The sequence below is a fragment of the Dromiciops gliroides genome, chromosome 3 (genome assembly GCF_019393635.1).
Source record: "Dromiciops gliroides isolate mDroGli1 chromosome 3, mDroGli1.pri, whole genome shotgun sequence".
Lineage (NCBI taxonomy): Eukaryota > Metazoa > Chordata > Mammalia > Microbiotheria > Microbiotheriidae > Dromiciops > Dromiciops gliroides.
Window position 1 is genome coordinate 160,559,235 of NC_057863.1, and position 12,840 is coordinate 160,572,074.

General features: G+C 34.6%; 1 protein-coding gene across 1 annotated transcript in view; it reads right to left on the reverse strand.

Annotated features, from left to right (window-relative positions):
- NALCN (sodium leak channel, non-selective) overlaps positions 1-12,840 on the reverse strand; it is a 582,828-nt gene that overhangs the window by 168,846 nt on the left and 401,142 nt on the right. The window contains 2 exon segments of the mRNA XM_043993194.1: positions 11,234-11,280; positions 11,283-11,307. Of these exon segments, the coding sequence (XP_043849129.1) occupies positions 11,234-11,280; positions 11,283-11,307 (72 nt within the window).

Consider the following 12,840-nt stretch of genomic DNA (forward strand, 5'->3'; position numbering starts at 1 on the left):
CTCCCTTCATAATCAAATCCCACCTGTGCCTTCTATCTAAATTTATTTCTATCACCTTCCCTAATACTGAGAAAGTTCTTATGAGTTAGATATAACATCTTCCCATGTAGGAATGTAAACAATTTAACCTTTTAACATCCATCTTAATTACTTTTTCATGTTTTCCTTTTTATGCTTCTCTAGGGTCTTGTATTTGAAAGTCAAATTTTCTATTCAGTTCAAGTCTTTTCATCCCAAATGCTTGAAAGTCCTCTTTTTCATTGAAGTCTCATTTTTTTCTCCTGAAATTTTATACTTAGTTTTGCTGGATAGGTGATTCTTGGTTGTAATCCCAATTTCTTTGCCCTCCCAAATATCATATTCCACGTCCTCCAATCTTTTAATGTAGACACATCTAGATCTTATGCTATACCAACTGTGGCTCCATAGTACTTGAATTGTTTCTTTTTGGCAGCTTGCAATATTTTCTGCTTGACCTGGGAGCCCTGAATTTGGCTATAATATTCCTGGGAGTTTTCTTTTTGGGATCTCTTTCAGGAGATGATCAATGGATTCTTTCAATTTCTATTTTACCTTCTGCTTCTAGAATATCAGAGTATTTTTCTTGACAATTTCCTGGAAGATTATGTGTAAGCTCCTTCCTTCATCATGGGTTTCAGGTAGTCCAATAATTTTCAAATTATCTCTCCTGGATCTTTTTTCATGGTCAGCTGTTTTTCTAAGGAGATATTTCATATTGCCCTCTATTTTTTTATTCATTTGGATTTGTTTTTATTGTGTCTCGATTCTCAAAGTCATTAGCTTCTATTTTATCAATCCTAATTTTTAAACAAGGATTTTCTTCAGAGAGATTTTGAACATCCTTTTCCATTTGGCAAATTTGGCTTTTCAAGCTGTTGACTTTTTTTTCATGACCCTCCTGAATTAATTCTCATTTCTCTTACCAATTTTCCCCTACCAAACTTACTTTATATTCAAAGTCCTTGTTGAATGCCTCTATGGACTGAGACCAATTCATATTTTTCTTGGAAGCTTTGTTTGAAGGTGCCCTAATGTTGCTATCCTCTTCTGAGGGTACACCTCGATCTTCCTTGTCACTAAGAAACTTTCTATGGTCCTTAGCTTTCTCTGTCAGCTCATCCTGCCAGTCTTTTACTTGATTTTTGACTCATTAAAGTGGGGCACTATTTCTGAGCTTCACTGTCCCAAGTTTCAGGGGGTGTCCCAGGTGGTATGATTTCAGGAGGGGCAGATTCTTCACTTGCCTGGTCTTTACCCTGATTCTGTTCCCTGGTCCATAGATAACCCCAGGCCAACTTGCTAATTAACCAGACAGCAGGACTTTGTGTGCTGTGGTTGTTAGCTCCAACAAGCCTGTACACCTACCTTACCTGGGCCAGCACTACTCAAGTCTACTTCCTGATTCCCAGTGGGGAATCAGTCCCGAGTTGGGGTTTGTGTCTGCTAGTAAATTATACCAAACTAAAACACTGCTTTTTAAAACAATCTTTAAGCTTGCAAAAAATGTCATCTTACCCAGTCCATTATCAACATTTACCAAGCTTGCAAAATCTGCAGAATGTCATATTATGTGGCTGGGGCGGGGAGTAACCAATGAAACAGAAGACAAAAAGACTCAAGCTCCACGTTTGTTAGAAGGTTTAGGCAAAGGATCCTGGGACAATGACCTTCATTCAAGATGTGCTATTTCTCTTTCTGGATTTAAGTACACTGAACTGTCCCTTCTTGCGCCTCTCAGTGGGCTATCTCCAAAGCCATAGAACTTTATCTTCCACTTCTTCCTTCATCTTTCCCTCTTTGTGCTGTTATTTTTTAAGTTCTTCAGCTGGTTCTCACATTCACTTTTCTAACTCTAGTTCCTCGAATGGCACCTTCATGTCACATTAGGGCAAGAGCAAGGCTTATCTTGGTAACAGAGACTCGCTTCACTCAGTTGAAGCTTGTCTCTTTCCTTAGCTTAGGAATTATCCTAGGCCCTTTCAGTGACAGTTTCTTATAGCATCAATGTTTGTCCAAATAGAAAAGAAACTACAAAACACACACCATGTGTCTGTAGCCTTAGGTAGCAACTATGACAAAGGCATCTGTCTGAAGTTGAATGGAATATTTTACATCCATATAAGTTTCTAGTGGGCTTATTTTCTACAAATTCAGCTATCTGTTTTACAGGAGCTATGAATATTGCATCAGATCACTGTAAAGAGTTTGATGGCTCTTTTTTGCTGGGTAGCTATTAGATGAATACCCCATTCTAAAGCCTTTTTTCCCCTTTACACACTTTCTTTGAGTGGGCATAATGATCAGGGAAGCACGATTATAAATGAGTGTACAGAAAATCATATGCAAAAAGCCAGCCTTAGATATGGTATTATACTGCTATTTGCTTAGCTTTACTCAGAAGTGTTCCCTGTGTTCAGGGTCTTATGCAGAGTAAGACAATATGGAACATAGGACTGAAATATTGTTGACTATATAACACACAGATAATAGTAATCTTTTTTTTTCTGGCAATGAGGGTTAAGTGACTTTCCCAGAGTCACACAGCTAGTAAGTGTCAAGTGTCTGGATCCGGATTTGAACTCAGGTCCTGCTAAATCCAGGGCTGGTGCTTTATCCACTGTGCCACCTAGCTGCCCCCATATTAATCTAAAAGTACATTCATATATGCATATGCGTGTTCATATACGTATATGAGTATTAAATATTTAGTATAAAGCTGTACTAATCTTATGTCTTACATATAGCTTTAAATAAATATAATTATATTAGTATATTAAAGCTTTTATAGCTTAAAACTGCACTAAAAATCTTTGGGAGACCTTTTATGAATATAAATCTCTTCTGGAGCTAAAATGAGTATATTTCCTTTCCTACTTTCCCCAAACTAATTATTTCTGAATTCCAATAACCATGTCTATTGCACACATTTAAGACTTTAATTTAATGTCTTTAACTTGATAACAAAATAACTGAAAAAATTGTGAATAACTTTATAGAGATTTTGAGAGGTCATAAATGAACAAAAAAGGGTCCCTTCAAAATTTCCCCCTCCTCCAATGTGCTAACTCTTAGCACTGAAATTCTTTAAATTAGTCATATAATAAAGGTCAGAATCATTAGGGATACTGAAATGAAGTAGATTGGAAAATGAAGGAACACCTATTGAAAACCAGCTGTTAAAAGAGAGGACCAGAGTCATTTTAAATCATAATAGTGTGTGGGTCCATATCTCTTTTAAAGAAAATAACCAGTGGTTGAGAGGAAGGAAATCCAAAATTGCCCCCCCAAATCTTGTTGTAGTTTTTTTCCAGGGCAATGAGGGTTAAGTGACTTCCCCAGGGTCACACAGCTAGTAAGTGTTAAGTGTCTGAATCCAGATTTGAACTCAGGTCTTCCTGAATCCAGGGGCCGGTGCTTTATCCACTGCACCACCTAGCTGCCCCCCGTGCCCCCCCAAATCTTAACAAGATACATAATTTCATGTAAATTATCAAACAAAAAGTATAAATTAGCAAGCAAAAATAAGAAATCAGTATTATAAAAAAACAAAGAAAAAAAACCAAAACTACATCGAAAACTAGCTAAGGATTGGAGATACAAAAGAAAGAACAATAACAATCTTTGGCCTCAAATTTTTTTGTTGTTGTTGCGTTATTTCTGATTGTGCTTTCCAATGATCAAATGGTTGTATGTATGTGAAGAAGCTCCTTGACACTGCAGGCAAGAGCAATTGGCTGTATGCACAGTAGCTCCTCATTCACTCAAACAACAAAGCATCACTCAGAGCTACCCAACAGCTAACCAAAAGGCATTTATTCATTAGAAAACAGATGAGTTATTCTCAAGTAATACAGCATATATGTGCATACAATTTATGGTCCAGGAAGCAAGTCTCATTATCATCTAAAGCCTTGAATTCTCCCACTGTTGATTTTCAATTTTAGGGAGTATATTGATTTGCCTTTCATTAAAAAAAAAAAAAATTCTGAGCATCAGGTCCCAAGTTGGGTTTTGTGTCTACTAGTAAATTATACCAAACCAAAACACTGGAGAAAGGCACAACATTAGAAAAATTCTAAAAATTAGTTTCAGCAGATAAACTTGGAAGGCAAAACTATTGCTGGGTTTATTAATTTCCCTGCTTCCTTACCAAACCATGGGCTCACAAATTGAGGGACCAATGAATACTGGAAAATTCTATTAAGTTGGAACTTGAAATTGTTTTCATTGTATCTACAGTATGAATACACATCCTAATTACTTTTCCCATTGGTTATTCATAATCTATGGATCCTAACACAGTTCAGAGACTGGTAAATAGGAAAATACATAACTTAAAAATAGAGACTATAATTGGATTTGGAAAGCTTAGTCTGGTGCTGTTTATTAGATAGAATAAGTCTCTCTTTGAATATAGCTACATTAAATTATGGTCAAATTCTAATAGATAAACTGTCAGTATATTTTGGCAATGTTGTAGAGACTTTATAATATAGTTACCTTAGTAGCAATGAAGACTGTTGGTACTTTAACCAAGGTTTTGGTTGTCACTAATTGAGAATTGCTGGAGTGAAAAAAACAACATACCATACATATCCTTAAAACAATTATGTGTCATGATTTAGACATAAGAGGTGATACCATAGGTAAATTAGGAGAGAAAGGAATAGTGTACCTATCAGATCTTTGGAAAGGAAAACAGTTTTTTGACCAAACAAGAGATAGAGTATATTTTAAAATGCAAAATGGATGATTTTGATTATATTAAATTAAAAAATTTTTGTACAAACAGAAGCAATGCCTCCAAAATTAGAAGGGAGGCAGAAAGCTGGGAAACAATTTTTGAGGCCAGTACTTCTGATAAAGGCCTCATCTCTAAAATATATAGGAAATTAAATCAAATTTATAAGAATCCAAGTCATTCTACAATTGAGAAATGGTCAAAGGATATGAACAGGCAGGTTTTCTGATGAAGAAACCAAAGCTATCTATTCCCATATGAAAAAATGCTCTAAATCTCTAATGATTAGAGAGATGCAAATTAAAACAACTCTGAGGTACCACCTGACACCTATCAGATTGGTTAAAATGACAAAAAAAGAAGATAATAAGTGTTGAGAAGCTGTGGGAAAATTGGAACACTAATGCATTGTTGGTGGAGCTGTGAACTGATCCAACCATTCTGGAGAGCAATTTGGAATTATGCCCAAAGGGCGATAAAGCTGTGCATACCCTTTGACCCAGCAATTCCACTTTAGGGCTTTTTCCCAAAGAAATCATGGAAGGGGGAAAGGGACCCACATGTACAAAAATATTTATAGCTGCTCTTTACATGGTAGCAATGAATTGGAAGTTGAGGGGGTGCCCATCAATTGGGGAATGGCTGGACAAGTTGTGTATATGAATACAATGGAATACTATTGTGCTGTAAGAAATGATGAGCAGGAGGAGGTCAGAGAAAGCTGGAGGGTCTTGCGTGGGCTGATGATGAGTGAGATGAGCAGAACCAGAAGAACATTGTACACAGTATCATCACATTGAGTGTTGACCTACTGTGATGGACTATATTCTTCTAACCAATGCAATGGTACAGAAGAGTTCCAGGGAACTCATGATAGAAGAGGATCTCCAAATCCAAGAAAAAAAAAAAAAGAACCGTGGAGTATAGATGCTGATTGGACCATACTATTTCTTTTGTTTTGGATGCTGTTGGTTTTTTTTTTTTTCTATTTTGAGGTTTTGCATCACTGCTCTGATTTTTTCTCTTGTAACAGGATTAATGCAGAAATAGGATTAATGTTATTATGTGTATATATATATGTGTGTGTATATATATATGGATATGGATATGGATATATAGATATATAGATATAACCTATATCAGATTACCTGCTGTCTACGGGAGGGGGAGGGAGGGGAGGTAGGGAGAAAAATCTGAAATTGTAAAGCATGTATAAACAAAAGTTGAGAGCTATCTTTACATGTAATAGAAAAAATAAAATACCTTATATGTAAAAAAAAAAAACAAAAAACAAACAAACAAACAAAAAACCCAAAAAACAATTATGTGTCTATTTAACCCATATCAGATTGCTTTTCATCTTGAGGAGGGAGGAGGGAAGAGAGAGTGGGAGAAAAATTTGGAACTAAAAATCCTATGAAAACAAATTTGAAAACTATCTTTATATGTAGCTAGAAAATGATAAAACACTTAAAAAAAAAACAACCCCCCCCCCTCATGTGTCCCTTCATATTCTGCCTAGCATGGCTTAAGCATAGGAAATGGCTTAATGTTTTCTGTTGAATAGATAAAGATGCATTTCTCTTCACACCAACCTTTCAGGACTGTAGGAACTGGAGAGACAACCAAATGAAGGATTAGGATGCCCAGAGACTAGACTGTAGCTATCTAAAGTGTATACTCTATTAGAGACCAGAATAGAGGTAAAGAGATAGTGAATTTCTTTTTTTTTTCTTTTTCTTTTTTTTTGGGGGGCAGGGCAATGAGGGTTAAGTGACTTGCCCAGGGTCACACAGATAGTAAGTGTCAAGTGTTTGAGGCTGAATTTGAACTCAGGTCCTCCCGAATCCAGGGTCAATGCTTTATCCACCATGCCCTGGGTGTGTTCTTGATATTTAAGTCAATAGAATGAAGGTCTCATTGTGCCCAGAAACTGGTTTTTTGTTTGTTTGTTTTTAATTTAATCATTGCACACCTCTGACCCTGGCAGTGATAAGTATGTGATATAGAATATTAGGCATATTAGAGAATTTTCTTTCTTGTTATGACCAGGAAAATTACAGATAATTATGTAAGCACTTGTATAAAATTGCAGATTTGATAGTACAACGAGCTAGAGAAAAGTTATCACCTAATACTTATTACCCAATATAAGTGAATGGGCAATACCTTGGCACCTAGAACTACCATTAGTAAAATCAGGCTTCATTTCAAAGTGTAACCTTCAGAAGAAGTTTTTTATTGTTTTGTTTGTTTGTTTGTTTGTTTGTTTTTGCAGGGCTAAGAGGGTTAAGTGACTTGCTCAAGGTCACACAGCTAGTAAGTGTCAAGTGTCTGAGGCTGGTTTTGAACTCAGGTCCTCCTGAATCCAGGGCCAGTACTTTATCTACTGTGCCACCTAGCTGCCCCGCCTTTTTTTTACCCCCAAGTGAAACTAATCTGAAAAGTAAGAAACCATTGTTCAGCTCTTCAGGTTTTCAATTGAGTAGATAATTATGGCAGAAGTTTTCTTGTTTCAAGAGATCACTATCTATGATGCTTTTTAAGGGCAACCTACATTTTTTTTTACATAAACATACATTCATATGCATCTGTTGCATTGCTTAATTAAAAAGAAACTAAAAATATTTTAGTGTAATTTCTTTTTTTTTACATATAAGGTATTTTATTTTTTCCATTACATGTAAAGATAGTTCTCAACTTTTGTTTATACAAGCTTTTAATGTAATTCTTAATCAAATGGTTGGAAAGAGGGATGCACTGGGAGAATGGGGAAGGAAGAGGTAGGTACCAGGAAATGCTTCAATCTCATCTCATTAGAATTGGTTCAAAGAGAGATATATCTATATCTATCTATATCTATATCCATATCTACATCTACATCTATATATCTATATACAGATACCTATAGAGATAAATAGATATATCTTTATATCTACACAGACACACAGTTGTGCATAGAAATGTAACTTCTACAATAGAGAAATAGGAGGGGAAAGGGATAAAAAGAAAAGGGAGAGGGAGGTGATAAAATTGGAAGTAAAATAGAGTTTTAAGGAGAAACAGGATAAAAAGAGAGAAGAGGAAGAAACAGAAGAAAATGTGATGGAGGGAAACATATGTTATTTGTCTTTGATTTTCAAAAGGCATCAATGACATCCTTAATGATATCTTGACTTGGGCATGCATTGGATTTAAGGAAGGTCGAGTTGTATAAGGTAGTTAGCCTCACTCTCTCTCCTGGAGTCCTTGAATTCCAATGGCAGAAAACAATCAGGATGATTGACAATGTCCAGAGAAAAATCTTCACATATTTGGGGTTAACATCCTCTGAATTCATTGATGAGTTTGAAGCCTATCAGTTATCCTCATCCTACTTAAACTGATCAAAACAATAATTCAACATAATTCTAAACCATACATGATGAAAAAATGCTATCCACCTCAGAAAGAGAACTAATGAACTCTGAGTATAAATTGAAATGTAATGTATTTTTTGCTTGAAAAATATATCTTTCTGGAGATATTAAATAAAAGAAAATGTGGGGCAAGCTAGGTGCACAGTGGATAAAGCACCAGCCCCTGGATTCAGGAGGACCTGAGTTCAAATCTGGCCTCAGACACTTGACACTTACTAGCTGTGTTACCTTGGGAAAGTCACTAACCCTCACTGCCCCACAAAAAATAAATAAATAACAATAAAAAAAGAAAATGTAATTTTTTGATAATTTGAATCATCTGACATTTACTACAAGTCAACTGCAATCATTGTACAAAATTTAATTTGGTCCGCTAGTCTTCAAATTTGAAGATTAATATTAATAATAGAATTTTTAAAAAGGTGAATTATGAAAGTGACCAAGAGCACTGAGAATAAAATAAAAATCAAAATTTTATACTGTCTATGGCTACATATTGCATATTAGAAGTGAAAATTAGTCACTGAATATCCTAAAATATATTAGAAGTTCTCACATTAATCAAAATTGGTTGTGCCTTGGAAATGTCATCTTTCACAACATTCCATTTTCCCCCCATGTGATGTTAGAGAGGTTAAGCCCAGACTCCATTATTCAAAAGTTTTCTCAGATTTTTGAGTAAATGTTCTTAAATGGTAGAGCCAATATAATAGATAGCATAAAATTAAGGCTAATTTACCTACTTTCTAATGTTGTCTGTATAATGGAAAATATAAATGAGTCAGTAGTTCAATTCCATTTTTCTCTTATCAAAAAGAGAACTAATAAAATTTTTCATAGCTAATAGTCCAACGTTAATATCTTAAGAATATGTTCTTCTCCTCCAGTGTGATAGATGAACTGTACAGAGTTCGAACAAAAGACTTACCTATTAATAGTAATGTGCACCAAAGAGTCCTCATTACAGATATCAGTATACTAATGGTACCAGGTATACTTACTGATATACACATAGCAAAAGAAGTCTAACTATTCACAATGATAACATAAAGGAGATTAAAAATATATATTAACTATATTATAAGGATACCGATAGATAAGTATCCCAATCTAATCTTACTCCCCTTCACTTCTTTTTGGACTTACACTGCAAGTGGATGATGAGGTGGTGCCATAATTGAGTAGGAGATTGGGTTGTCTCTTACTTGGGAGGTGGACAGTAGTTTTAGTTTCTCACACTATTCATTCATTCAAAATTCTAGCTCTTTTAAGACCAAAAATTCTCTCAGTGATGTTGTAAGCCTAAAAATCATGAAACACCAATATCCCAAAAGAATCAAAATTACAAGCAAAAGGCAAAGGAAGTTGCATCACTGGTATAAGTATGTATACATAGTTTATTGCCAATGTTGACTTGTATGCAAGAAAAAACATGAACTACACAAATGAAAAAAAAATTAAAAACTAGAAAAAGGAGATAGTAGGATCAGCAGTTCAAGTTAAATTTTCCAAAGCACTTTCTAAATCTCCTGCCAAGTAAATAGTATATGTATTTTTATTACCTTTTGATTGGTAAGGAATCTGAGGCACCAAGAGGTAAAGATAATTTTAAAGGAGCATACAGCAAATGAGAGGTGTAACTATGATTTATGCTGACTAGAAATATAGCATTCTTGCCACTCCACTGCTTCCCATGAGACAAAATATATAGATAGTCATAACAGAACTCCCAAAACATAAAAAGGAATAGAAGATGGCAGCTAGCACATTGGGTACATCCTCATGAGTATTATACATAGTGGGCCAAAAGTCATGAATTGGTTCCAATATTTAATAACTCCTTTTTTGTTTTTAATTTATAATACCATACCATTATATACTATATACATATAAGAATTGAATTACATTGTATGAAAAATAAAATCTCATAAATGGCAAAAATAAAGAAAAAAATAATTTTCAAAAAGTTATTAAAACATTGTGACTTTTGGCCCACCTTGTAGAATACACAAGAACCAAAGGCACAAAAGAGTTTTAATAAAAGTACTATATCGGAGCAACTAGGTGGTTCAGTAGATAAAGCACTGGCCTTGGATTCAGGAGGACCTGAGTTCAAATCCACTCTCAGACACTTGATACTGCCCAGCTTGGTGTGAACCTTGGGCAAGTCACTTAACCCTGATTGCCTCACCAAAAAAAAAAAAAAAAGTACTATCCACATCAAATACAGTATAATCTGTTGGCATACATTATCTCAGTATGCACTTGAACATTTATGGTACAACTAAGCCCAGTTACTGCAAACAGTAACCTCATGATATGGATGCATTGTTCAAATGCTCAAGGTCTATTTCTATTGGGCTGGGACCAATTACCATATTTCACATATAACTGCAAATAGTGCAAATTCAAATAATGCAAAATTAAAATTACACCCATTGGACACCTGGATATACTCTGAAAATCCCTAGGGACAATACAAGGTGAAGCTAAACTAGGTGTTGCTCCCAGCCACCACACCCCACCTCCCCATGCCTCAAGAGCCAGGAGAATATCTTTCTTAATGTTCTTTGCTATACTGGACAATACCAGAAACAACAGATATCCATTTAATTTTTTTTTAAAAAAAGATGATAACAATGAGTATTTTGAAGATTCATATAAGGCTCTGGCTCCTAGATCTTTGACTTCTACTATTACTTTCATACCAGGTAGAGGATATGAATATTACCCCCAAATTCCATTTTATGAACAATGTTCAACTGACTTTTTTTCAACATAGTAATGAGAAACTATTCACAGAAATAGTTATAGAATGGTAGACATTTCTAGAGTTCTTAATGGTTATGGTAATAAATACAGTATTTTATTGTCTAGAAATATATTAAAGAGAGCTTAAATTAATGTAGAGTGAACTCATAATATCTTTTAGAAAACAGTCTAATGCAGTTGTATTGACTACAGTATATTGAACGGTATAATATAATCCTATTTTCTTGAAAATAGAAATATTAATACAAATAACCAGATAACCCACATGAATATTGCTTACTTGTTTAAGTTTCTTTAGATCTTCATCAAGCTCAAGGTTGTCCAAATAACAGCAACAAACAAACTCAAGAGAATCTGTAAATGATGAGGCACAATTAAAAATCAAACAAATAGCACACATGCTCAGAATATATCTAACCATGTATACTTTTTCTTTCTCTGGTTTACTCTGGTTTATAATTAGAAAATAAAAACTGAAAATGTGAATCTGTTTAATGATAATAGGAAAACATTAATTGAAAATAGACAAACAAAATATAACTGTTTATCATAAAGATAGCTGCCCAATTGAATTCTCTTCTGAAATGTAATGAACTACATGGTTAAAAAAGAAATACATTTCTTTTAAAAATTATATTAAATTAAAATTTCATACAAGTTATTTTTTATATTTGTATTCCTCTATTTATCGAGGAACTATCATGTCACTCCATTGGGAAAATCTCTTTTACTAACATCTTCCTTTTTATATTCTCATACTTTTTCTCCTCATTCATATATTCAATTATTTAGAATTATAAATGGCTATTATATGACTAGCACTATACTATGGTAGGCTTTGGGGATAAAAATTAAGTAGAAAAAAAAAGCCTTGCCCTCAGTGAGCTTACATTTTGATTTGGGGAAAACAATATGTGTACAGATGAGTAAAAATAAACATATTCAAATCAAATACAAAGTAAAAAATGGGGGTAGTAAGATTATAAAAGGCCTTTTTGAAGTAGATGAGCCTTTTGCTAAGCCTTGAAGGAAGTTTAATTTTTTTGAGGTGGAGGTGAGGAGGAAGTATATTGCAAGGCAAGGGGGATAGATAACCTGTCAAAAGAAACCCAGTTATGGGGGCAGCTAGGTGGTGCAGTGGATAGAGCACCAGCCCTGGAGTCAGGAGTACCTGAGTTCAAATCCGGCCTCAGACACTTAACACTTACTAGCTGTGTGACCCTGGGCAAGTCACTTGACCGCAATTGCCTCACTTAAAAAAAAAGAAAAAAAGAAACCCAGTTACTATTTGTTTGCCATCTATCAAATTGATTGCTAAGAAGGTCAAAACAACTTAACAGATTTCAAATTTCAGGCAGTTTGTTAACCAAAATATTTTCACCATCCTTCATGCCCAATGAGAAAAGAATACAAATAAATAAGGTCAAGCATTATAAACTAGCTACCAGGCAGGATTTCTTTATAGAGAATGTTGTTTTAAAAAAAAAAAAGAGATTTAGTAAAAAAGGAAATTCTCCTTTCTCCTATTTCTGCACTGATATGAAAGGTGTTCTTTTAGATGAATGGTTTAAATGACTTCACACAAACTAATCCTTAAACTCTCATACACATTTTTGTGTGTGTTTCTTAGTCCTCTACCTTTTCACTGGCCCATCCAAATCCTTCAAGGTCCAGATGAAGTTTTGCACCTATTTCCCCTCTCATCAATTGCTATAGCACTCGTTGTCTATGCTATTTGTTGTTGTTCAGTCAGTTTCAATCATGTCTGACTCCCTAGTGCCCCCCATTTGGGGTTTTCATGGCAAAGATACAAGAATAGTTTACCATTTTCTTCTCAGCTCATTTTACCAGATGAGAAACTGAGGCAAACAGGGTTAAGTGATTTGC